At 46.0% G+C, this 26,931-nt stretch overlaps 7 protein-coding genes across 7 annotated transcripts; 3 read left to right on the top strand and 4 right to left on the bottom strand.

The window, feature by feature from the left end:
• Positions 1 to 2,541: 2,541 nt before the first annotated feature.
• SERLADRAFT_431574 (uncharacterized protein) lies at positions 2,542 to 3,062 on the bottom strand (the record flags this gene model as incomplete). The annotated part of the gene is made up of 4 exons (XM_007311927.1): positions 2,542 to 2,655; positions 2,715 to 2,810; positions 2,865 to 2,966; positions 3,024 to 3,062. The coding sequence occupies 4 exons, from the start codon at positions 3,060 to 3,062 to the stop codon at positions 2,542 to 2,544; spliced, it is 351 nt and encodes a 116-aa protein (XP_007311989.1).
• A 27-nt stretch (positions 3,063 to 3,089) lies between these two features.
• SERLADRAFT_344915 (uncharacterized protein) lies at positions 3,090 to 3,765 on the bottom strand (the record flags this gene model as incomplete). Its single annotated transcript, XM_007311926.1, has 2 exons — positions 3,090 to 3,259; positions 3,327 to 3,765. 2 exons carry the CDS (start codon positions 3,763 to 3,765, stop codon positions 3,090 to 3,092), a joined length of 609 nt encoding a protein of 202 aa, XP_007311988.1.
• An 8,089-nt stretch (positions 3,766 to 11,854) lies between these two features.
• Positions 11,855 to 16,061, top strand: SERLADRAFT_404424 (uncharacterized protein; the record flags this gene model as incomplete). The annotated part of the gene is made up of 12 exons (XM_007311925.1): positions 11,855 to 12,244; positions 12,305 to 12,415; positions 12,509 to 12,533; positions 12,594 to 12,788; positions 12,854 to 13,378; positions 13,433 to 13,668; positions 13,730 to 13,981; positions 14,172 to 14,480; positions 14,661 to 14,876; positions 14,930 to 15,070; positions 15,168 to 15,351; positions 15,406 to 16,061. 12 exons carry the CDS (start codon positions 11,855 to 11,857, stop codon positions 16,059 to 16,061), a joined length of 3,240 nt encoding a protein of 1,079 aa, XP_007311987.1.
• Positions 16,062 to 17,780: 1,719 nt separating this feature from the next.
• On the top strand, positions 17,781 to 19,530 carry SERLADRAFT_431569 (uncharacterized protein; the record flags this gene model as incomplete). The annotated part of the gene is made up of 5 exons (XM_007311924.1): positions 17,781 to 18,156; positions 18,245 to 18,454; positions 18,623 to 18,715; positions 18,781 to 19,305; positions 19,373 to 19,530. 5 exons carry the CDS (start codon positions 17,781 to 17,783, stop codon positions 19,528 to 19,530), a joined length of 1,362 nt encoding a protein of 453 aa, XP_007311986.1.
• Positions 19,531 to 19,569: 39 nt separating this feature from the next.
• Positions 19,570 to 22,271, top strand: SERLADRAFT_431568 (uncharacterized protein; the record flags this gene model as incomplete). Its single annotated transcript, XM_007311923.1, has 8 exons — positions 19,570 to 19,608; positions 19,666 to 19,717; positions 19,808 to 19,917; positions 19,977 to 20,417; positions 20,524 to 20,814; positions 20,868 to 21,050; positions 21,112 to 21,288; positions 21,705 to 22,271. 8 exons carry the CDS (start codon positions 19,570 to 19,572, stop codon positions 22,269 to 22,271), a joined length of 1,860 nt encoding a protein of 619 aa, XP_007311985.1.
• A 419-nt stretch (positions 22,272 to 22,690) lies between these two features.
• Positions 22,691 to 24,241, bottom strand: SERLADRAFT_454343 (uncharacterized protein; the record flags this gene model as incomplete). The annotated part of the gene is made up of 4 exons (XM_007311922.1): positions 22,691 to 23,013; positions 23,071 to 23,525; positions 23,586 to 23,915; positions 23,972 to 24,241. 3 exons carry the CDS (start codon positions 23,730 to 23,732, stop codon positions 22,821 to 22,823), a joined length of 795 nt encoding a protein of 264 aa, XP_007311984.1.
• Positions 24,242 to 24,285: 44 nt separating this feature from the next.
• SERLADRAFT_454341 (uncharacterized protein) lies at positions 24,286 to 24,793 on the bottom strand (the record flags this gene model as incomplete). The annotated part of the gene is made up of 1 exon (XM_007311921.1): positions 24,286 to 24,793. A coding segment is annotated over one exon (420 nt), but the record flags the coding sequence as incomplete, so codon positions are not given.
• Between the last annotated feature and the right edge of the window lie 2,138 nt (positions 24,794 to 26,931).

The following is a 26,931-nucleotide window of genomic DNA, read 5'->3' as shown; positions in this document are numbered from 1 at the left end:
CTCTAGATATTATCAAAGGTTTACCACTGGAGTCCCTGCATGAAAAGCTCTATGAAGGCAATGTGGATGAGGAAGAAATTGCTAAAGCAATCGCTAGATAGAAGAAAGATTTCCCAAAAAGTATATCATAGTATGGATCAGACGTCAATGCTGAGCTTAGTGCTACAATTAGGCATCCTGGAAGCCCAGAATACGCTTAGCAGTGCTTTGCAAAGCAATCCCAAGCTCAGTGCCACATTGGGGCTTCCTAGACGCCCGGAATGCCCTTAGGGTTGCTTTGCAGTGCTTAGCAAAGCACTCCCAAGCTCAGTGCCACAGGGGGGTGTCCTAGACACCTGGAATGCACTTAGGATTGCTTTACAGCGCTAGAAAGCATTCCCAGCTCATGCCACAGTGGGGTGTCCTGGACACCTGGATGTGCTTTGTGCAGCTTTGTCCAAGGATTATTTCAGCCAGTGCCACCAAGGGGCGTCCGGGAAGCCCACATCTTGCATTTGTAACGCTTTGAAAAGCCAACCTTACCCTTACCTACTGCCACAGTGGGGCATCTAACCTTAACTTGCTTCAGCCGCTTTGATCTCTGTTGCTTGGGTTAAACATATACCACAATAACCTTTACATAGGGATTCTCACCTGGCGCCAGGGGTGGGCATCCGGGACACCCACAACGCACTTGTTTGACACGCTTTGATCTCTGTTGCTTGGGTTAAGCCATATATACCACAATAACACTTCACAAAGGGATTCTCACCTGGCTCCACGGGTGGGCGTCTGGGAAGCCCAAAAAGCACTTGCTTCACCCGCTTTGATCTTTTATGCTTGGGTTAACCCATAACCCATATACCACAATAACATTTTACAACTGGATTCACATGTAGTGCCGTGGGTGGGCGTCCAGGAAGCCCAAAAAGCCCTTGCTTCACCTGCTTTGATCTTTGTTGCTTGCTGGTTAGGTAATTGCTTTGTTTTTATTCCAGTGTCCATCAAATGGTACAATAATCAATGAGATATTACATTGTTCTAGTTGACAATGATAGTGCTTTGTCTTCAGGTATCACGGTGTCAGTATAATATCCACCTCATGTATCTGGTCAAAAGGGTTGGCCTTTAAAACATTGAATAAATTGAGTCCTTGAAACTGCTGCTCCCCCCAAACTCACCTATTCCATTTTACCTCATACTGAATACATTAAAAAAACCATGCCCTTGTTAGTTTTGGTGATTCTGCACCTTTGTGCTACCTCTATATTTTCATTCCTTTCTCTATCTATCCCTCTACCATTCAGTATTGATTGTGCTCTCTATTATTTTGCCTTTGTGGCTCCTTTGTTTACCTTTGTTTACAAAACATCGGACAGTACTGCAGAGTCCAATGCTTCCTATTCTCTAGTTACTCACATTGGACTCTAGGTACTGTATACCTGTCATACTCTCTAATAATCTAGTTACTCACATTGGACTCTAGTTCCAGTCCCTGATTGCTCTCAGCAAGTGGCTAGACACTTCCTTCAAGCTTTGTTCTTAATATTTATTTGTATGTAATTTGCTCGCAGTACGATGCAGGAATGATCATTTACAATACTATCACAGTTGGCCGTCTCATTCTCGTCACATGTAAGCTCCCCTCTTTCCCCCCCCTGAACATCCATTATTCATTGTTAAGTAATTCTAGTTCCAGTCCCTAATAGCTCTCAGCAAGTGGTTAGACACTTCCCTTAAGCTTTGTTCTTAATAGCTTCCATTCAATTCTACAGCTTCAATGCCATAAATGGCAAGAATCTTCAATGCGGTTTAAATGTAAGTGTACGTCGGGTAGTAAATGAATAACTCAAATCCAAAATTGCGTGATTAGACGTCGGGAATGCTGAATACACTACAATTTTGTTGCACTCTGCTGGGTGGCATTCAAAAGAACTGTACCAATTGTCTGGCTAATTATGGGGCCCATCCTTGGTTGCCATCACTGGTCGATGTCCATCTTGCTGGAGGTGATAATCAATCACTTGTCCGAGCACGTTGAGCTTCACAATCACCGTTGCCTTATCACGCTACTGCTCCAATGTAGATGGCTTCTCCGATGGCTCTGTGTTCCTGGCTTCATTCGCCTTTGGATGTAAAGAGCTCTGCAAAATTCGTTATTAAAAATTCTGTTAAAGCGGTGAGATTTAGTAAAAGTAAGGTCTGTGGAGGCGGGGGGTGTCCAGGACGCCTGTCCCACGTAGGAAGCTCACCTTTTCAGTGCAGTAGTACGCAGCAGTTGGATTATCATCCATGAGCTCCTTTGCAATGTTATGCAAGTTTTTGTGCTCCCAATCGTACATAGAAAGTAGCAGAGGGTGCTCAGCGTAAGGGTTTTTGACTGAAATCCTTTGAGTCCACAGTTCTGCAAATTACTGAACCCGCAAATTTGTCGCGCATGACATTCATCCAGCTGAGGATGGATGTGCAATATTTGGACGCGTCGTCGTTAGCAAATTTGTTGTTACCAACCATGACACCACAAAGAAGGGTTGCATCGAGGTTGTCTTGCTTTCTCGACCTTCAATCTTTACGCTGAGATGCGTTTATCCCCTTGTTCATAGTCCTATATCTGTTGTCATTGTTGGGGCCTTCAAATCCAGACAGCCCCATGAAGCGACCAACGTGCCATAGATCCTACATTCAAAATACAAATTCATTAGCATTGATAATAAATATTCTTCACATTGGCTTACGGATGGTCTTGTCAGCACCGGTGTAGCAGTTAGCGCGATAGTGACATTGGCCTGATGACGTAGAGCCCGAACTGCGACGTAGAGCTTGTTGTATTTCTGCGCAATGTGAGCTTTGTCCATAATAAAAAGACCCTATTGTTGGCTGTAGACCATGTTTTTGATCCATTTTTGGTGCAGAATGGCAAATTGAGGCTGCGCACCGTGGTTGCTGTCCAAAGCAACCCAGATGGTGTCTGAATTGCTTTGCAATGCCTAAGTCAAATTACATCATTAATGAGAGATAATCAAATCAATGAGATTAAAACTTACTGTTTGAGGAGCCAGTACAATGCAACAACCAGGGGACATTTTGGATTGTGTCCATATGGTCTCCCACTATTGCTCCCATTGTTGCGGCTTGCCGGTGTAAGGCAAAAGGTCGAAGGTTCCGTAACATAAATACCGCTCAATCTCGTTCATTAATTGAGCATGGAGGTTTGTGGGGCAAACAATGATCGTCGGATAATCAGGTAGATTGGCCCCAGTTGAGGCACACTTGTATTGACCTAAAGAACGATCAAGAACACTGTTAGCCAGTTTAATTGTCCGCGACGCCCGAGCAGTACTACTTACCAAAGATCCCAGGAAACTTGCCGTGTATGTCATAGAAATTGCAAAAGTAGGCAGCACATGCTACCACTCCAATTGCTTGCATTGTTTTGCCTACGCCAACCTCATCCATCAGCAATACTGGTTCCCCCTTCAGCATTTTGTCTATGATCCTTACAATGCCGACCAGTTGATGCCATTTTGGAGTCAGTGCAACCGCTGCTTGATTTTTGTCCAGCCATTTCTGCCCTTCATTTGACCAAGGCTTAACCGTGGTGGTGGGATCAGTCTTGGTCTGAAAATGTGGGAGAGTGCGCAATTGTTCCAACCCAAGTATCCGCCAAAGGTTGTCCTTGGTTTTGTCCACAAATTCTTCAACTCCTTTTTTCCAAGCAACCAATACTCCTGATTCAAAGTTGAGGGCGGGCAAGTCTTGCGTCTCCTGATCCGCAAAGTGTTCCATGAACTCATAGATGGCTTGTTCCAATGCTGAGACTTGGTCCGTGGTGGCCAGTTTCTCCAATGCATCTCTTCACATTTTAGGGATACCTGTAATCAAAATCAACAACTCAACTCAATGCTATTAAAAGGACTTTGAAAAAATCAATACTCATGCATCTTATTGCTGTTGCCTCCCTTATCCAGGCCCATCGCTCCCAGCATATCCACAATTTGTTGACGCTGATCTTTGATCTGTTTAACGGATTCCGAATCGTCGTATTGTTTCAACAATGTAATCAATTTGTCTGAAGTAGCCAGATAGCGTTGTATGCGAGCTGATGTTGGTGTAATATTACCTGTAGTTAACTCTGTATGAGAATGCGGAATATAAGAGTAATTAACGTGTGATCATATTGAATGGCGATAACATTAAACATACCTAGCCAAGATGTGTTTACTGTCACCTGAAGTTCCACCATTTTGACCCGCTTGCGATTCAAATTTTTCCGGTATCGGTTCCACGTGCATGCCATGATCCGCTCGAGGAAGTCTTGAACATTGTCTTTGAGGAAGGTTGCAGTGGCATCGGTGGCACCATCTTCACCAAAGAGTGCGTATGCAAGGAATGGATATGCCTTGTGAACCTGAGCTCTATCTAAAGTCAGAAGCTAAACAAGTGATTTGAGTGTGAACGTGTGGAATCATCATAGCACTCTCTTGACATTTGGACGACTTACATCGTGGGATTTCCTCCAGCCCATTCCTCGTAAGGTCTACAGGACTGCTCCTTCAACGTAGTGTCAATGATATCTTGAGCTTTCCATACCAATTTCCAATTCGCGCTAACAAAGGATGTCCAAGCTGTGCGGCCTTCCACGTGTGTGTCTGATTTGCACTGAGTCATTTGAAGCTTCTTGCTGGCCGGTGTAGCAAAGAATGAGGCCACAAATGATGAAACCGCTTCACGCATCTGGACGCTCCAATGGACGATATTGTGAACACCATCTTCCACGAGCCAGGGTGTGGTGGGGTAGCGGGTGATTGCTTGCCAACGACCCCAGCCCCAAGGATTGTTGTCGGGATTGGCAAGAGCGAGCAGCGCACCCGCTATGGTGAAGGAGGGCTATTAAGAACAAAGCTTGAAGGAAGTGTCTAGCCACTTGCTGAGAGCAATCAGGGACTGGAACTAGAGTCCAATGTGAGTAACTATATTATTAGAGAGTATGACAGGTATACAGTACCTAGAGTCCAATTGAGTAACTAGAGAATAGGAAGCATTGGACTCTGCAGTACTGTCCGATGTTTTGTAAACAAAGGTAAACAAAGGAGCCACAAAGGCGAAATAATAGAGAACACAATCAATACTGAATGGTAGAGGGATAGATAGAGAAAGGAATGAAAATATAGAGGTAGCACAAAGGTGCAGAATCACCAAAACTAACAACCACATCTCCAAGGAGATGTTCCACAAGCAATGGAACCATATCAGCATGAAGATGTTCCGAGAGCAGTGGGACAATACCTCCGTGGAGACGTTCCGAGAGCAGTGGGAGCACCTGATCAGCTAAGACACCTTCCACAACAGTATCTATAACCAAGACCTGAACACTGGCCATTTTCAGAACGGAAAGCCAAAGTAGAGTTACAGTCAGTGGGAGGACAGCCCCTCAACATACAGCCAGCTGATGTGGAAAAAGTCCAAATACAGCTAGACAGCCTATCCATTGGATCAGCTTCTGGAAGGCATCCAACGCCTCCAAGGAGTGATTCAACACCTTCAGGAGTGAGTGGGGCAACACACACACAAATGCGTCTACTCCCTGGAGTACCTGCACAAGTTCCTAAAAGAGCAGTCATGCCTACTGAAGTCCTAGGAGTACGCAGAAGCAGTTGCCAGACTCATCCTGCAGACAAAAACCGAGATTATCAAAGGACTCTAGATGAGCAACAGTCTTGAAAAGAGCAGCATGACAACTCCATGGAGAAACCTAATACTCCTGAGGTTCATGAAGAAACATCTGATACAGAGGAGACATTCTTTGCTGGAATAGCAAGTACCGGTCCATCTAACACAGACCTTCCAAGGACACTAAAGGAAGCCTTATCACGTCTGGATGGAGAATTATGGAAGTCTGCCTTGGAGGAGGAACTCCTAAGTCTCAATACTAGTGCAGTATATGACACTGTTCCACTTCCAAAGGGAGTGAAACCCATCACATCAAAACCTGTGTTCCGGATCAAGTTTGATCAAAACGGAAACATTGAGAGATACAAACTCCGGATTGTTGCACGAGGTTTTACTCAAAGGGAGGGGATTGATTACCAGGAAGTTTTTGCTCCGGTTGCAAACTTAGAGTTGATGCAAATTATTCTAGCCCTGGCAGCAAAGTATGACCTAGAACTTGATCAGATGGACGTATCCACAGCTTATCTCAAAGGAGAACTTGAAGAAGAACTGTACATGCTTCCTCCAAGGGGTGTTCCTATCCAACCTGGATACTGCTGGAGGTTGAATAAATCCATCTACAGATTAAAACAAGCTGGTCGTACATGGAACAAAACTTTTGATTGCAAGCTCCAGGAGCTCGGTTTCACAAGACTAAATGCAGAAACATGTCTCTATGTATTCCGGGACAACAAACAAATATGCTTTGTTGTTGTCTATGTAGATGACCTCCTCCTAGGAGCTTCATCCCGGAAACTCATGGATATCACAAAAGCCAAACTCGAATCCATATTCAAAATGCGGGACCTTGTAGAAGCAAAATACATCCTCGGAACAGAAATCCAACGTGATCGTTCAAAACAATATCCCTATTGCAACGCCAATATGTTGACACAGTCCTGGAGCGTAAGTCCATGCTTCTTTTTTGTGGTGTGCAGTGCAGAGTTCCTGCCTAATTTGGTTAGTTACGAGCCAAATTAGGTGGAACAATTGGAACGTATGATGTCATGCGGTGCAGCATCGCACTATATCATTGACGCTCTATCCCATATTTGGATCTCCTTCCTCATTTGGTTTACTACTTTCCCTATATGGTTTATTAAGTCAGACAAAGTTGGGGTGCAGCTTGCTGCACCCCAACTGAGTCGCCATTCTGCCCTGCAATTTACTCCCAATTTGGTTTACGTATGTAATCAGATGTGTGGTGCGACTTGTTGCATCACACCTCTGCCCCGCACTTTACTCCCAATTTAGGTTATGTATGTGCGGTGAAGCTTGCTGCATTGCAACTCATGTGCCATTCTGCCCTCCATTGCACAAGGTGTTACTGTGTTATCGCTTGCTTAGTTGTGTCCTCTCGCTGCTTAGTCATTTTTGGGAAGCCGCAGCACAGCATATTGGTATTATATGTGCATATATGCGCTTTTTTCATATACCATATAGCTTGTAACACCTGAACCCACTGTACTTATCAATATCCGGGCCTATATCATCATATCCCACCATTACTGTCGGTTAAGTTAGCCCAAACTGTGCTCTCACTGTTATGTCAGTCATCCATATGGACTTTCTGTACAGCATGTCACTATTATATGCGCATATATGCGCTTTTTCACAGGTTAATTGTGATGTCTGCGCCCGCCGCACCCATCGGTTTATGGGCTTATATTTCCAGGTTGAATGGCTATCCTGGTTAATTTAAAGCTTATGATTCCCATGCTATGTAGCCGCGAGTTATTTTGTTGCGTGATTATTACATAATACCTGTAAGAAACAAAAGATTGTACACCCATTCACTCAAGCTTTCCCTTGGTTATGTATGTTGGCCATGGGTAACACCTTTGTTACGACGTTACTATCAGTTTCCCAGCCTTGTGATTATAGGACTCACGTGTTACGTCATATCCATCAGGAAAAATGGGGGTAGCTATATAGAGCTCTATAGCACTATAAGTACTCATAAAGCTGTTATAGTAATCAAACCTGTTATAGAACTTCTGCCATTTATAGAGACTCATATAGCTCTATAAATGATCTTATAGATGTTGGAAATTGTTGTGTGGCTGATAAAAAAAATTAACACAGACAGGATTTGAACTCTCAACCTGCTAGTCAGCTCTTGGGTGGCTAAGCAACCTATAGCCACACATCACATTTCTCCGTGACTAACAAAGGCAAGAAGTGCAGCCGCACTGATGATGTCCCACCTGAACCCAACCCAGAGTTCACCTCGCAGCTCAAGGCATTCAAGATCCTTGAGAAGTCCATCCGATGCAAAATGCATCATGGCCATTGCTTCATCGACAGGAAGCATGGTATGGATAACCACCGCCGTCTCAGCCACGAAAAAATGACTTTATGGGCTAAAAAAATTGTGAGTCCAGTTTTGTAGCGGCTGAAAAAAGATGCTGATGTTAGTATTTAGTCGCTCAGACAGGCATCAGTTTATGGCCCACCGCACTGCCTGGAATTTGACCGCACATTGAGCAAACAACAGTGTGTGTCAAGCGGGATACCCAATGTCCATGTAACAATCAAAAATATCACTCCTAGTAGGTCCCACACTCCAAGTACTCCAAGTACTCCAAGCCCTCCTCCTAGCACTCAGCCGTCGCGAATGTGCAAAAGGGAGTCGCTGATACACTCAATAACACCTACATTACATGACACTTCGCCTGTGAGTGTAAAAGGAACTGAATATCCCAGTACCAAGGATCTTGTGAGTTATATACACAAGAAACTGCCGGCCAAACACTTTGATGGCCTATTAGAGGACTTGTGGCTGGCTGAGATTTTGACGATTGACCAGATCCTCATGGTGCCACTTGGATCATTGAGTAAAATAGGTGGTATGGGGACCAACCACGCCACCATACTGAAAAGCTATGCAAAACGGGCGGTTATGTCAGTATTTGGGTTACATGGCAGCAAAGACGAGCTAGCTATAGATCTAAGTGAAGTCAAGGGCCTCCCTGTCGTTTTGGAAAAGAAAAGAAGGCATAATAAGAGCTTGGAAGTTATCAAGATTGGATCAGATGGATCAGAACTGGAGTTGATAATGCTGATGATGCTGATGATGCCGACGGGGAGGAGGATAAGAATAGGGACGAGGAAGACGAAGTCAGCGATTAGACTTGTGGAAACAAAAACGATTGAATGGCAAACAGCCTCCCAAATCAAGGCATATGAGTCACAGGCAGGACCCTCTGTTTCACCAAGGACATAGTCGTGGTTGTTTCGAAGCCAGGCTTTTACAGATGAAAAAGCCTCTTTGATAGGATTTAAATCCGGGGAATATGATGGGAGGTATAATAGACGCATTCCCCTGAATAAAACACCAACATTAGTAGCGGAAATAGAAGGGGGGAAAGTACTTGCCTTGACTCTACTAGTTCTCAAATGCCTGGGACCTTATAGATTGTCGCGTTGTCTATCACTAACACAAAATTGGAGAGTGGCCATGGCTGCATACGGTCTAAAACACCCTCAACGAATTCCAGAAACTCTGGACCTTTGAAAGGATGATCAAGTACTTCTAAGTGCAATAACCCATCCAGCGACATGGTAGGAAGTATTGAGTACCGTGTACCACGAACAAAAAAGTCACGGCGCCGAGAACGGTGATTTTGAGGAGCCCAAGCATATGGGCGGTGCAGTGTGTGCCTGTTAAAGTGAGTTTCATCTGCAAAGACCAGCTGATCTGGTCAAAAATGCTCCCCAACAAGTATTTTGAAGATGGCCCTGTCATCTTCATCACACTTGCATGCTGAACTGGTAACCTAGAAACAATAGTTAGTATCTGTTAGTTTTGGTGATTCTGCACCTTTGTGCTACCTATATATTTTCACTTCTTTCTCTATCTATTCTTCTATCATTCACTATTGATTGTGTTCTCTATTATTTCGCCTTTGTGGCTGCTTTGTTTACCTTTTGTTTACAAAACATCGGACAGTACTGCAGAGTCCAATGCTTCCTATTCTCTAGTTACTCACATTGGACTCTAGTTCCAGTCCCTGATTGCTCTCAGCAAGTGGCTAGACACTTCCTTCAAGCTTTGTTCTTAATAGTATCAGTAGATAGGAACTGATTTTCTCACCTTTTTCATGGTAAACCCTTGCCTCTGCAGGGTCCTAAGGATCATCGATAGATGTACCTCCACACCACATACCTCCCTCAACTGCTCTTGTAACTCCCTCAGGAGCATGTCAGGCTGCCGCTCAATACATCCTTCAAGGAACTTTTGAGCAATAAGTATCAAAAAAATGAGCCAAAGATAAAAAGCGAAAAAAAACTCACAGTGGCTTCCATACTACTGAGTTTTCGAGGTCGACCACTGGCAACTGGCCTTCGTTCAAGTGTTGGTTATGAGACATTGTAGGTTGGTTCAGACCCATTCCTAGGGTTGGAATTTACCCAAATTTTCATGCTTTTCAGGGCATGGGTATACATCCACGCAAGCACTTGCCTACTGCCATGGGAGGACGGCATGTAAAGGGGCTTCTTGGATGCCCCAAACTGCACCTGTGGTATGCCGTAAGATGCAAACTATATGCGCTGTGGGTTGAGGTCTGGCATTTGTGCTTGCACACCAAGTCTAGGGGTTACAATTTGACAGACGAGCAGGTAGTACACATTGCATTACTTTGGTTGATTGCATCATGACATAACATAGTGGTGCGACGTGAACACAAAGGTGTGATGCACACCTCAGTTGCAAAGTCCTGTGGTAACCTATTTGGGCGTCTTCGATGCCTGGATTGCACTGACCCTTCAGCAAGGGTAGCAAAGGTTCCAGACACTCTACGCCCAGACATGCAATGTATGGCGCTTGGCACAGTGGTCGGGCAGTGCCACTTTGGGGCGTCTGGGAAGCCCAGAACACCCTCAGCAGCGCTTTGCACAATCTTATGCGTCATCTATGCTAGAGGTAGGTTGGGACATTCTTTTCTTCTGGGTACTTCACATTCATCTTAACCAGATAAGTAACTAGACAAGTACCTTTCAAAGAAGTGTTATGCCATAGGATGATGTGAGATGCTTATTCTGCCAAGATGAGTAAGTCATTGAGGAACATTGTAAATCCTCCAGATGTTATCAAAGGTTTACCACTGGAGTCCCTGCATGAAAAGCTCTATGAAGGCAATGTGGATGAGGAAGAAATTGCTAAAGCAATCGCTAGATAGAAGAAAGATTTCCCAAAAAGTATACCATAGTATGGATCAAACGTCAATGCTGAGCTTAGTGCTACAATAGGGCATCCTGGACGCCTGGAATGCGCTGAGCAGTGCTTTGCAAAGCAATCCCAGGCTCAGTGCCACATTGGGGCATCCTGGATGCCCAGAATGCGCTTAGGGTTACTTTGCAGTGCTGAATAGAAGAAAGATTCCCCGAAAAGTATACCATAGTATGGATCAAACGTCAATGCTGAGCTTAGTGCTACAATTGGGCATCCTAGAAGCCCAGAATGCGCTTAGGAGTGCTTTGCAAAGCAATCTCAGTGCCACATTGGGGCATCCTGGACGCCCAAAATGCGCTTAGGGTTGCTTTGCAGTGCTTTGCAAAGCACTCCCAAGCTCAGTGCCACAGGTGGGCGTCCTGGACGCCTGGAATGCAATCAGCATTGCTTTACAGCGCTTGAAAAGCATTCCTAAGCTCAATGCCACAGTCGGGCATCCTGGACGCCCGGAATGTGCTTTGTGTAGCTTTGTCCAAGCACTCTTTCAGCCAGTGGCACCAAGGGGCGTCCGGGAAGCCCACATCCTTGCATTTGGGACACTTTAAAAACAAAACTTACCTACTGCCACAGTGGGGCATCCTGGAAGCCCAAAAAGCTCTTTGCTTTGCTTTGACCAACCTGTAACATAATATAGCTTTGTTTCGCATTACACTCTATATGTGTAATAAGTAGCAAAGCAATGAGACATAATTATACAAACACTTGGTATGAGATACTCAGTTTGATCAGTGTTTTAGAAAGCTCACCCTTGACAATGCCTTGATGCCTGATGCTATCAGTTCACAGTGTGCAACTCGTGCATGTGGTCAAAGGGGTCGGACTTTCAAAAAATTTAATAAAGTGACTCTCGAGCAATCTGCTGCTAACCAATTACCCCAACATTTCACATCATAACACCATATCCACATTTCTAACAATAAATCCAACATTATGCCCTCCTTCACCATTGCTGGCGCCTTGCTAGCTCTTGCAGATCCCGACAATGATCCTTGGGGATGGGGTCAATGGCAGTCGCTCACTGGATATCATACAGCCCCATGGCTCGTCGACAATGGCCCTCAAAATATTGTTCATCGGAGCGCCCAAACCCGTGAGGCGGTGTCGTCCTTTGTCTCATTGTTCTTTGCAGCCCATGTCGACGAGAAATTGCAAGTCACGCAGCGCAAATCAGACTCGCATGTTGAAGGTCGTGCCGCTTGGACATCCTTTGTCAGCGCGAATTGGAAGTTGGTGTGGAAGGTTCAGGATCTCATTGACTCTACGTTGAAAGAGCAATCCTGTGGCCCTTATGAGGTAATGTCCCGCAGGCAATCCCGCGAGGTAAGTATTCTCATTTTGGAATGTCATCACGTACTAATATCTTATTTTCTGACCCCATAGCTCCCAACATTGGAACGAGCTCAGGTGAAACGAGCATATCCATTCCTCGCTCATGCTCTCTTCGGAGAGGATGGCACTGTAGACACCACCGCATCCTTCCTCAAAGATAATGTACAGGACTTCATCGAGTGAGTCATGGCGTGCACTTGGAACCGCTACTGCAAGAATCTAAATCACGAATGCGTGAAAATGGTTCAATTGCAGGCAAACATGAAAGCATCTTGGACCGGTATGCGAACTTCTAACTCTTTGACTATTATTCTAACAACAATGTTTCTCGCTCTCACAGAACTAACTACAACCAACGTCACCCCCACATCAGCTCGCATCAGACGGTATCTGGCCAGCAGTGATAAGGTTATCACGTTGTTGCAGCGCTACACCGATCCTGAGTCAGTCAAACAGATTGAAGATCAACGCCAACAACTTATTGACATGCTTGGAGCAATGGGTCTTGATAAGAGTGGAAAATCAAACAAGATGCGTAAGTCGCAACTTGTTTCGAAGTATTTTCAGCACTTACCTTGTTGGTTTTAATTTTGTCTATAGGTGTTCCTAAATTGCTGCGAGATGCATTAGAAAAACTCGCCACCACGGACCAAGTCTCAGCTCTGGAATGCACTATTCATGAATTCATGGAGCGCTTGACCGATCAGGACATGCAGAACATACCCACCCTGGACTTCAAGTTGCCGCCTGCGGTTGCATGGAAAGAGGGCGTGGAAGACTTTGCGGATAAATCGGAGGACAATCTTTGGCGGATGCTGGGACTAGGACAGATGCGCGCCCTCCCACACTTCCAAACCAAGACCAATCCAACGGCCAGTATCAAACCTTGGTCCATCGAAGGCCAGACATGGCTTGAAGAAAACAACGCAGCAGTCCCCCTTCGACCTAAATGGCACCAAGTGGTCGGCATCGTAAAGATGATGGACAAGGTATTGAAGGGAGAGCCATTGCTGTTAATGAACGAAGTCGGCGTAGGGAAAACGATGCAAGCGGTTGGAGTCATCGCGTGTACAGCTTATTTCCGTGATTTTTATCAGACACATGAACAATTTCCTGGAATGTTTAGTAAGTACAACGTTCGGGCGTCCTGGACGGTCGATCACACTAACTCTCATCCAGGTAAATATAAATGCATTTCCACTGGGGCTAACCTCCCAGACCTTCCTACCATTCTTGTTTGCCCGACCAACCTCCATGCTCAACTCACGAGCGAGATCGAACATTATTTACGTCGCGGAACCTTCGACCTCTTGCCTTACACCGGCAAACTCCAACAGCGCGAGCAATGGTGGGAAACTATATGGACCCAATCAAAAATGTCTCCTGGTCGTTGCATTGTATTAGTGCCTCAAACTGTAAGTCGATCTCTCGCGTTTCATGTCTCACTAGGCAAATTTCACATTTATCGGTTCATAGGCATTACAGAGTGATTCTGATACTATTTGGGTTGCTTCTGACCACGACACTGGGGCGCAGCCGCGTTTTGCATTACTACACAACAAATGGGTGAAACAGACGGTATACGGACAACAATGGGGCCTGTTCGTGATGGATGAAGCTCACGTCGCGCGCAAATATAATAGGATTTATGTCGCCATGCGGGCCCTTCATCAGCAAGCCAATGTCACAATTGTGCTCACCGCTACACCCGTGCTAACAAGACCATCAGTAAGTGAAAAATCTCGAATTGTTATCAGTCATTTACCCTCTGGTTGATCCTTCACTTCAGGATCTATGGCACGTCGGTCGCTTTATCGGTGTTCCAGGATTCAAAGGATCCGACAACGCTGATGAATACAGGACGATGAACAAAGAGATCAACGCCTCCCAACGGAAAGATTGAAGGTCGAGAAAACAGGATAATCTCGACACGACTCTCCTCCGCATTATGGTCGGCAACGATAAGTACGCGAATGAGGAAGCCTCCGAATATCGATCGTCCATCCTCAATTGGATGAATGTCATGCGCGACAAATTTGCTGGATCAGTGATTCGCAGGACCGTCGACTCAAAAGATTGTAATCAACAACCCATCTCTGGTTTGCCTCCTCACACCGAGCACCCATTACTTGTTTTGATGTATGACTGGGAGCGCAAGAACCTACACAACATTGTGAAAGAACTCGTGGACGACCATCCGACTGCTGCATATTATGGCGCTGGCAAGGTGAGTAACTGTGCTTCCTGGGCGTCCAGGACGCCTCCCCCTCACACTCAACCCACTCATGACTCACAACTCACTGCACAGAATTTTTACAACAAATTCCGTAGGGCTCTCCTCCATCCGAAGGCAAACGAAGCGCGAAACATAGAGCCATGGGAGAAACCTACGACATTAGAAGAATAGCGTAATACGGACTCGGTAACAGTGAAACTCGACGTCTTAGGCAAAGTACTCGACTACCACCTCGAACAAGACGGACGTCAACCTGTCACCGCCGCGGATAATGGACGGGACATTCAGCCTGACGATCATTATGGGTCCTTCGACCTCAACCCCGCCGAACCCGACAAAATTGTTGTATATTCGGCATTCCCAACATCTAACCAAGCAATTCTAGATGTAAGTTTATATGATCTTTCTATGTTATCAGCATATTAACGCATTATCTCAAGATCCTCAGTATTTATGGCATCAAAGCTGTGGAGTTGAACGGCAGTGTGCCACTCAGAAAGCATCAAGCAGCAATAGATGCGTTCCGCATGTCTACCAGGGATTCCGGTCCTCGCGTGCTTATTTTGTCGGGCGTCGGCATGGTAGGTTTAAATTTAGTGTTCGCCAACATCCTTATCATTGTGGTGGGTACTGATCACATTGTATCATCGACTATTCGTTAACCCTCTCATTTTCTAGGATACGCTTTGGTCTGACCAGGAAGACGCACAACTGCGAGGTTGTGTGTGGCATCAACCACAGCCGAAGCAAGTCCACGTCTACCGTCTAGTGGCTACGGGCACCTCTGACGTTTTCCTCAACAATATCTCTTTCGACAAGGGCGTCATGCATGCCGTCTTTGTCGGAACAGAGGTAGTCATTAGTCAGTATTCATTTTTATTGACTTGCTCATTTATTTAATACGATATATTCTCAGGGAAAGCCTTCCTCGGCCACGCAGAAGAAGACGACGCCCTGCTTTCCTTGGTTAGCGATGACGATCAAGAGCACATTGCGATTGGGAACGACATGGACGTGGATGAGCCCACCAGCCCCAAAGCCACGGGAAAAGGGAAGGCAAAGACTAAGCCAAAGCGACGGGTCACTCGCCAAGAGAAAGGCAAAAAACTTGATGACACAGCCAAAGGTTCCTCCTTGCGCACATTGCGCAAGCGCAAACCAAGCCAAGAGCAACTTGACGCAACTGTCGTAAAACCGAAGAAGACGCGTAAATCAGCCAATGTCCCTCTTCTCTCGACTGCGGGCCCTTCCTCTTTCTCTGGCGAGCATGGTACATCGACTGCAGGCAATATCTCCTTGCCTGATATTGAAACTCTCCGAGCCAGCAATCCTAATTTTGATCGTGATCCCTACCAAGACGAAGATGCAGCAATGGCAGCGCTTCAACATGGTTTTGCGCGGGCTTCCACAGAGCCGCCCTCATCTCCACTGTCCACAGTCCCTCCCATGAGTGAATCAGAAGATGTCACAGAAGGGTCAACTAAAGGAAGAGGACGTAGGGGCCGAGGATCAAGTGGGGGCCGTGGTCAGCGCCAGAGTTCAAGGCAGGCCGCTGTGCGAGGCCAGAAGTAACGGTCACTCAACATTGTCATAATTGTGCAGGAATATAGCTATGTACAGTATTTTGTCGACAATATCAATGTCATGTCTTGAATGTTTCATTGTGTTCATTCAAAAAGCCGTAGCAAAGGATTTGGGCGTCCAGGATGCCCACGTATAGTTCATCCAGTGTATCCTTGGATTCGTGCTCAAATAAATACCTTGTGAGGACACGGAGGGGCGTCCAGGACGCCCATGCACCGCAAGAACATTTACACAGCTGCCTATGCCCAAATGCTAAACCTTGTGGCATTGACGAGCAATGTAAGTGTTGGCATGCCAATTGGGCGTCATGGACGCCCACATATATAGGGATGTGCAACATTGATTAAAGATGACAACCATATCTTGTATCTTGTGATATACATTGTATCAATAACAAATATACTATTACATAAAGGCCCAGTTGAATTCCAATTTACACTGCTAAGCTGCATCATCATTCATCATCACTCTCCTCTTCCTCTCTCAAATGCTCATATCTGTCCTGGATCCTTCTTCTATTCCCTCTGACCTCCTGTGGAGGATCTTGTATTGTCAGCAAAATTGGTTGACGGCGATGTTGAATTAGGTTAATAGTGATTTGGGGTCTAGCACTGTGACCCCCTGGTGGAAGTAAAATCCAATTGCCACCATACATTACAGATGTGCACAACATCCTATCAATCTCAGAATGAGGAACCCAAGCTATTGTATTGAATTTTGCATGTAAGGCTTTTCGAATAACCCCTGCGCTCTTTGAGCCCACATTACGCATAAGTTCCATATATTGAACATAGTATTGGCAACAAGGAAAATTGTGAAGTCAATTTTTAGCGGGATTATTTTTGGGAGGGAAGAGCCGATCAAACATGAGACTCCAGGCTTCATGTGCAGAGGCGATAAGAGATACACTAGAATGGGATTTTATACTCCATCAAGAGACTGTGGGCGTCCTGGAAGCCTGGGACGCGCACAGTGGTGCTTTTGTCAAGCTCACAAATAAAGTGTTTACAGTGAGTCTCACGTAGTGCCACGGGTGGGCGTCCAGAAAGCCCGCAAAGCACTTGCTTCACCCGCTTTGATCTCTGTTACTTAGAGTAACCCCAAATATACCACAACACTTTACAAAGGGATTCCCACCTGGCGCCAGGGTTGGGCATCTAGGACGCCCACAAAGCGCTTGCTTCACTTGCTTTGATCTCTGTTGCTGTGGTTAAACCATATACCACGATAACACTTTACAAGGGATTCTCACCTGACTCCACGGGTGGGCGTCCTGGACGCCCACAAAGCACTTGCTTTGCCCGCTTCGATCTTTGTTGCTTGGGTTAACCCGTAACCCATAACCCATGTACCACAATAACACTTTACAATTGGATTCTCACGTAGTGCCACGGGGGGGCGTCCGGGAAGCCCAAAAAGCCCTTGCTTCACCTGCTTTGATCAATGTTCCTTGCTAGGCCGGTAAGTACTTTGTTATTATTCAAGTGTCCATCACATGGTACAATAGTCAATGAGACATTACATTGTTCTTGTTGACAATGACAGTGCTTCGCCTCGAGGTATCATGGTGTCAGTCTAATATCCACCTCATGTATGTGGTCAAAGGGGTCGGACTTCGAAACATTGAATAAATTGAGTCCTTGAAACTGCTGCTCCCCCAAACTCACCCATTCCATTTTACCTCATACTGAATACATCGAAAAAACCATGCCCTCCTTCACCATAGCGGGTGCGCTGCTTGCTCTCGCTGACCCCGACAACAATCCTTGGGGCTGGGGTCGTTGGCAAGTGATCACCGGCTACCCCACCGCATCCTGGCTCGTAGAAGATGGCGTTCACAATATTGTCCATTGGAGCGTCCAAACGCATGAAGCGGTTTCATCATTTGTGGCGTCCTTTTTTGCAGCACCGACAAGCAATAAGCTACAAGTCACTCAGCGGAAATCGGACGAACATGTGGAAGGCCGCTCAGCTTGGACGTCCTTTGTCAGCGCAAACTGGAAGTCCGTGTGGAAGGCTCAGGATATCATTGACACTACATTGAAGGAGCAGGGCTGTGGCCCTTACGAGGAAATCCCGCGATGTAAGTCTTCCGAATGTCAAGAGAGTGATATTGATGATTCCACACACTTACACTGAAATCACCCCTTAGCTTCCGACTTTAGAACGAGCTCAGGTTCACAAGGCATATCCATTCCTCGCATATGCACTCTTTGGTGAAGACGGTGCCGCTGATGCCACTGCGACGTTCCTCAAAGACAATGTTCAAGACTTCCTCGAGCGGATCATGGCATGCACGTGGAACCGATACCGGAAAAATTTGAATTGCGAGCGGGTCAAAATGGTGGAACTTCAGGTGACAGTAAACACATCTTGGCTAGGTATGTTTAATGTTGTCGCCATTCAATATGATCACACGTTACCCACTGTTTTATTTCGCATTCTCAAACAGAGTTGACTACAGGTGACACTACACCGACATCAGCTCGCATACGACACTATCTGGCTAGTTGGGACAAATTGATTGTTGAAACGATACGACGATCCAGAATCCGTCAAACAGATGGAAGATCAGCGTCAACAAATTGTGGATATGCTGGGAGCCATGGGCCTGGATAAGAATGGAAACGGCAATAAGATGTGTAAGTGTTGATTTTTTCAAAGTCCTTTTGATAGCATTGAGTTGAGTCGTGGATTTTGATTACAGGTATCCCTAAAATGTTAAGAGATGCATTGGAGAAACTGGCCACCACGGACCAAGTCTCAGCATTGGAACGAGCCATCCACGAGTTTATGAAACACTTTATGGATCTGGAGACGCAAGACTTGCCCGCCCTTGACTTTGAATCAGGAACATCGGTTGCTTGGAAAGAAGGAGTTGAAGAATTCGCGGACAAAACCGAGGACAACCTTTGGTGGATGCTCGGGTTGGAACAATCGCACACTCTCCCACATTTTCAGACCAAGACTGATCCCACCACCACGGTTAAGCCTTGGTCAAATGAAGGGCAGAAATGGCTGGACAAAAATCAAGCAGCGGTCGCACTGACTCCGAAATGGCATCAACTGGTCGGCATTGTGAAGATGATGGACAAAATGCTGAAGGGAGAACCGGTATTGCTGATAGACGAGGTCAGCGTAGGTAAAATGATGCAGGCAATCGGAGTGGTAGCATGCGCTGCCTACTTTCGCAATTTCTATGACACGCATGGCAAGTTTCCTGGGATCTTTGGTAAGTAGTACCGCTCGGGCGTCGCGGACGGTCAAACTGGCTAACAGTGTTCTCGTTCGTTCTTTAGGTCAATACAAGTGTGCCTCAACTGGGGCCAATCTACCTGATTATCCAACGATCATCATTTGCCCCACGAACCTCCACGCTCAGTTAACGAACGAGATTGAGCGGTATTTACGTTACGGAACCTTCGACCTTTTGCCTTACACGGGCAAACTGCAATAACGGGAGCAATGGTGGGAGACCATAGGGACGCAATCCAAAATGTCCCCTGGTCATCGCATCGTACTGGCTCCTCAAACGGTAAGTCTTAATCTCTTTGATATGATTATCTCTCATTAATGATGTAGTATGACTTAGGCATTGCAAAGCAATTCAGACACCATCTGGGTTGCTTTGGACAGCAACCTCGGTGCGCAGCCTCAATTTGCCATTCTGCACCAAAAATGGATCAAAAACATGGTCTACAGCCAACAATAGGGTCTTTTTATTATGGACGAAGCTCACGACGCGCGGAAATACAACAAGCTCTACGTCGCAGTTTGGGCTCTACGTCATCAGGCCAATGTCACTATCGCGCTAACTGCTACACCGGTGCTGACAAGACCATCTGTAAGCCAATGTGAAGAATATTTATTATCAGTGCTAATGAATTTGTATTTTGAATGTAGGATCTATGGCACGTTGGTCGCTTCATGGGACTGTCTGGATTTGAAGGCCCCAATAATAACAACAAATCTAGGACTATGAACAAGGAGATAAACGCATCTCAGCGTAAAGTTTGTAGGTCGAGAAAGCAAGACAACCTTGATGCAACCCTTCTTCGTGGTGTCATGGTTGGTAACAACAAATTTGCTAACGACAACGCGTCTGAATATCGCACATCCATCCTCAGTTGGATGAACGTCATGCGCGACAAATTCGCGGGTTCAGTAATTCGCAGGACTGTGGACTCAAAGGATTTCAGTCAACAGCCAATTTCTGGGTTGTCCCCTCACACTGAGCACCCTCTGCTACTTTCTATGTACAATTGGGAGCGCAAAAACTTGCACAACATCGCAAAGGAGCTTGTGGATGATCATCCAACTGCTGCGTACTACGGCGCTGGAAAGGTGAGCTTCCTATGTGGGAAGGGCGTCCTGGACGCCCCCCACCTCCACAGACCTTACTTTTACTAATCTCACCGCTTTAACAGAATTTTTATAACAAATTTTGCAGAGCTCTTTACATCCAAAGGCGAATGAAGCCAGGAACACAGAGCCATCGGAGAAGCCATTTACATTGGAGGAATGGTGTGATAAGGCAATGGTGACTGTGAAGCTCGATGTGCTCGGACAAGTGATCGACTATCACCTCCAGCAAGACGGACGTCAACTGGTGATGGCAACCGAGGATGGGCGTCATATTCAGCCAGACAATCGGTACGGATCTTTCGAACGCAACCCAGCAGAGTGCGACAAAATTGTAGTGTATTCAGCATTCCCGACATCTAATCACGCAATCTTGGACGTGAGTCATTCATTTACTACACGACGTACACTAACGCTTAAACCGCATTAAAGATTCTTGCCATTTATGGCATTGAAGCTGTAGAATTGAACGGTAGCGTGCCGGTGAAGAAACGTCAAGCAGCCATCGATGCCTTCCGCACATCTAACAAGGAGTCAGGACCTTGTGTGCTTATTCTTTCAGGCGTTGGTATGGTAGGCTTAAACTTGGTGTTCGCTAACGTCCTGATCATTGTGGTGAGTGAAACATACCATGCTGATGTTCGGGACGTTCCACTCAACACTATTTCTTGTTTAGGATACTTTGTGGTCTGATCAGGAGGATGCTCAACTACGGGGCCGTGTTTGGCGTCAACCGCAAACGAAGCAAGTTCACATTTATCGTCTCATTGCCACAGGAACTCCGGATGTATTCCTCAACAATATATCATTTGATAAAGGAGTTATGCACGCCGCCTTTGTTGGCACAGATGTGGTTATTAGTATGTTATTGTTTATTCTGAAATACTTAAAATGAATCATGAGGTATTCTAGAAAATGTGTTTCTAGGGCCAACGGACTGTTAGAAAACGCGAGTCGACAAAGACAAGCGTCGTATGAAGGGAAAGTATGGCGCAGGACACCATACTAACAAAGTGTAGTGGTAGGATGGCCCGTGCGTTTTGATGGGGCAATTTACCCCCTTAGTTATACTTCCGTTCGAGTTTAAAAACCTTCGTAGCAACGATCGCCCACCTCAGAGCTTCGCCCACGAAGTCTGAGGTGAGGATCTTATACCTTCCTTGTTTTTTGTGATATACTTACTCTGTACCTAGCATTTGGTTTATATTAGGTACGCGAATACATTCTCAGAGCTTCGCCCACGAAGTCTGAGCATTTGGTTTATATTAGATCTCTTTGACGGACGACGACGACGCCATTCTCTCCTTGGGCGATGATGACAACACGGATATCCCTGCTACAAGCCGAGGCAAAGGCAAAGCGGTAGCAAAGCCCAAAATCCGCCCAAAATGCATGGACAAAGGGAAAGGAAAGGCCGTCAGCAACGCTCCAGACAATTCCACAACAGGATCATGCAAGCGGAAGCTAAAGGAGACTCAGGCTGACCACGCTGTCGCGCAGAAGAAGGCTCGGAAGCAAGCCCCTTCTACTTCAATGGCATCCGGATCTGGCGCCCCTATGGACCTCGATCCTCCCGAACCCTCAGTCACGACTCTCCCCTCCGTGCAGCAACTAAGGATTGATGATCCGCTGTTTGATCAAGACCCTGAGCAGGAGGAAGAAGCTGCGTTGGCTGCGTTAAAGAATGTGGATTCAGCGTCATCCCCGCTTACACCGTTGCCATCTGCAAGCGACGTAGACGTTGAGGAACATCAGACAACCGTTGAAGCGTCGAAGTCAAAGGAGACAAAGGGTCCCAATAAACGTCGTCGAGGGAAACGCACTCATATTGCATGAAGGACTTTACTGTATTGATAGATATAATGTATATATACACATGCTATAAATGTGACATCAAATGCAAAGGTTAAATCAACCAGAACGAAAATGGGCGTCGCGGACGCCCATGACGGAGAGACCCTGCATCCGTGGGCGGCGGGGAAATGAAATTTATGTGTGGGCCATGTTCAGCTGATGGGAGTCCAGGACGCCCACCAGGGACAGAAGACTACATCCGTCGGCCGCAATGTGACAGAGATCCACGTCCAGCGGACGGGCGTCCTGGACGCCCACTTGGCGTTTGACGACTTTAGATGACGCAGCCCAATATGCAGCAAAGGTCTCTCATGAACACCCACTTTTCTGTATAGCTGCTGTCATGTGAGTCTGGCAGACGGGCGTCCTGGACGCCCTTCGCTTTGCTCTTTCTTTCTTTCCCACTTAACTTTCGTTCAATCAATGACACAATTTTGAACACACATCTACATACATGCAAGTCCAACAAATAGATACAAGTCCAACAAATAAGTCCAACAATGATTTGCTTACAGTAGTTGTGTTGGAAGCTCAGATTTCCAACTCCATTGTGGCATTATCAATCTCATCACAAAACCTGCCACACTTGTGCACCTCTGACAAGCCAAAGTCTATGAGGCTGAGTTGATTCCGTTGACGCCCGCGCACCACATTTCGGGGCTCGACGTCATTGTGGATCACACCACGCTTGTGGATATTGATCAATATGTTCATCAGCTGTAGTCTAAGCAATATTGTCTGTGTCAACGTCAACTCATATGTAGAGCAATGATTCTCTTACTTGTCTGCTTTGTGGAGAGTCGAAAATGCCTCCAGCGGATCGCCACAGTGGGACAGCACGAGGATGTAGCTGGATCCCAAACATTCGAACAGACCATAGCATTGAGGGATACTACTTCCCTGCATGTCGAGCAATCTGTCGTATATGTCCTTCTCCACCTTCATCCGCTCTTTGGCCTCCCCACCGCTCATCACCTTGGCCACGACGTCCTTGTTGTCCATCTTTCCTCGGTACACCTTGCAGCCATTACTGTCACTGATGAGCTCCATGAGACAGAGGAGAGCATCACGATAGGTGATCTTCTTCGTCTCCATGTTGGTCAGTTCCTTAAGAGCGAAAGAGCGGCCTGCACGCTGGCCAGTGTACATCACCACAGACGAAGGTTTCACGCGCGGGATAACCATTTGGTAGAACCACTTGAACGCATATTGCATGCCTCCCTGTTGGTCATGCGACTGTCGCGCAGATAAAAGCTTCAGCTTGCATGTCACACTTTGCATGTAAAATAAGCTTACCTGTTCTCCTGATTGTTCACCATCTTGCTTGCTTGTCGGTGGTGGTGGTAGCTCAGCTACATATTGGTCCAACAATGGCGAAGCCAGATACGGCAAAACAAGGGGATAATGGGGCCCTGCGTACCCAGTGGGATACCGACTGAGCATGGCGTGGGTTACGTACACAACGAGACGAACCCAGTTCGTCCGCCTTGTTTCCAAGTCAGGTGGGTTCCAATCATATATGGCAGATATGAAGTAAGTATTGCCCTCTCTATAGGCAAAAAGATATTCGGTGGAGGTTGAGATTATTTGATGTTGCAACCGCCTGGTATTTGATTGGTTCCACACCTCAATTCACAAAATATCAATGTTTGCTGCTCAACTAGCATGAACAATCACTTTACCTGGGCAATTAGGGCTTGAGCCTTCACCTTCCAGTCACGCTCACCACTGTTCTCAGCTGACCGATTGGGCGTGTAAGTACGGTCTGCCACCCCTTGGCAGAGTCTCCCAAGAGTACTTCCCTGAAACGATTTGCATGCCTTGTTTGTCTTCAACTCCACCGCCAATACTGGCGACAGGGCGGGTGAACTCTGTGGGCCATGGGGGAGGGTTAGCAAGATGTCCGGTCGCCCTGCTCTACCGCTTTGGGTGTTGGTGAACCGTAATAAATGATGTCCCGGCCGCACCACTACCGGACTGCCATCAATAATTGTCCAATACAAGCTCTCCGCAACGTTTCCCAGCTTCATGAACTGGCATTGGGTGAGATATTCGTATATATCATTTTCCGTATTGATTGTAGTAAAGCTAAACCCAGGCCTGAACCAGTTTGTGTAAACAGGCACAACACTCGGAGGGGGGCCGTAAGAAGTCAGATAGTGGTGAACATCGACGTTGTCGTAGACACGACTATTGTGAGCGGGATGTTGGAGCCGGAAATGGAGAGGATCGAAGGGTTGGAATTCATGAAGAGATGCCAGACAGTGCACCTCATCGAATGTGATGGCGTGCATGGCGGAGTTCGTCAGGTTACCGTCAGGAGGAGAGCCAGGGCGGTCGTTGACCAGTAAAGTTAAGTATGTGGAGTCGGGAGCGCATAACTGCAAAGGATCTACTAATACTGAAGTATCTGCCATTGATGTTACTGGGAAGGTAGAAGGTGATTTCACAAACTAGAGGTGAGCACTGCGAAAAACCTGAGATTATGAACCATGAGAATGTCCCGCAAACTCGGTCATTTCCGGCACATTTCAATCGAATCTTGCTCTGGATGTTCGGTTCTGGAAATCTACACAAAATCTGTAGGTTTCCTGCACATTTCAACTAGATACTCAAGAAGGACTTGGTCGCTTTCTAGAGTCCTTTGAGTTCGCATCAACATGATTGATTATTTCAGTATTTTAGTTAGCTTGTAAATAGAATAACTATGTTGGTCTCGAAAATAAACTAAATTATTATTCTTCATATTACACCACCAACTCAAAAATGACTTCCCTTACTCAAGACGAATTCGAACAATCTGAAATATCCATGTTGGCATATTATATACATTACAATAGATTCTTCATTCTTGCAGTCACTTTCATTCAACTATTCCGACATTCTGATAGATTACATAAGTTTCCTAATTAGGATACAGAAAAGCGCACTCATCCTACCTTAGACAGTCATTTACCAGAAAGACTGAGGTACAGTAAACACTATTATTGCAGTTAAAACTCATACTTACACATTCCTTTAGAGTCTTTTACTTTACAGGTACATTTGATTAATATATCAGTCATTTACCAGAAAGACTGAGAGTCTTTTACTTTACAGTTCTAGTCATCACATCAGGTTATGAGCCCTGGTGACATGTCTTTCACCAGCAATGCTTCGGGTGCTACTTTTCAAGTACCTAAACTAGCAAAGGATGGTTCGAACTGGATCACATACAAGACAAGAGTCACTACTGCTGTCGGAGCAAGAGAACTGTCTAGATTCCTACTAGGATCTGCCTGGAAGCCACCTGTCAAAAATTACAAGCATGACTCGGCAGGTGTAACTAAACTAGATGATGGAACAGTAATAACTGAAAAACAAATAGAGGAGTATGAGGCTAAAGTGGACAAATATACCCAAAAGGAGTGCCTCGTCACACAACAGCTATACTCGACCATACACGATGAGACATTAATCCAGATACAGGACAAAAGCTCGGCAGCCACTATATGGGCTACTATAACCATAATGCACGAAGGCAAATCAGAGATGATGCAGGTTGATGTCCGACGCAGGCTACAGGACCTCAGATGTCCTGAAAACGGCAATGTCAGGCCTCATCTTGGTGACTTGCTAAGACTAAAGGAAGAGTTAGCAAGCATGGGTGCCTCGGTAGACGAAAAGGATTTCTCGGCAATGATCCTATCATCACTGCCAGCCTCATATTGTCCTCTGCTGTCATTAATAACTGCAGCTGCCCACATTTCTAAACAACCACTATCCTCGGCAGACCTCATTATCCATATCACCGAAGAAGCTGACCATCGTAGCATTGCTACAAAGTCAAAAACCGAATCAGCCCTGGCTGCAAAATTGTACTCCAAAATGACACGACAAGAGCGGCATCAGCATTTTAAATGCTCGAACCCAAAATGTCCTGTGAAAACTGGTCATACAAATGAGTACTGCTATGCACCCGGAAGAGGAAAAGAAGGACAACGTCCACAAACCCGTAAAGCCAATCCCAAAACGGCTGATACAAACCAGCAAACACCCACAGCTAATGTGGCTGCTGCAACAAATACTACTAGCGACGAAGTCTATGCTTTTGTGGCAACATGTGCTCGAGCATCTTCATTGAGCACATCCTATAATGCCCTGGTTGATTGCGGAGCGAGCAACAACTATTGTCCTGACAAGGCCCTCTTCAAAAGTGTAGAGGCAATTGACCCCATTCCAATCCTGCTGGCTGATGGACGAACAATGTATGCCCAAGGCAAGGGCACTGTATCAATCAATCTACCAAACGGAACGAGTGTCTCTCGGGTGCAACTACGAGAAACACTATACTGTCCCGACATGGCACAGATTCTAATATCAGCCAGCCGCATGGACAGTGCAGGATATGCCATACACGTAGAAAATGGTGTATGCCTCATAAAAATGCCCCTACCACAACGCAAGGTCATAGCCATGATACCGCAATCTGAAAGCCTCTATCAACTCACAAAAACAGAGAAATGGGGCACGCACCGGGCCAACGTAGCAAAGCTGAAACTGGACGTAAACAAACTCCATAGAAAAATGGGTCACATAGGACACAAAGCTATACTCGTGCTACATCATATGGAGAACACCTCCATTCAGGTTAAGTTAGGTT

This window comes from Serpula lacrymans (assembly GCF_000218685.1).
Source record: "Serpula lacrymans var. lacrymans S7.9 unplaced genomic scaffold SERLAscaffold_1, whole genome shotgun sequence".
In the NCBI taxonomy this organism is placed as follows: Eukaryota; Fungi; Basidiomycota; class Agaricomycetes; order Boletales; family Serpulaceae; genus Serpula; species Serpula lacrymans.
This window is presented reverse-complemented; position numbering and strand designations above follow the sequence as displayed.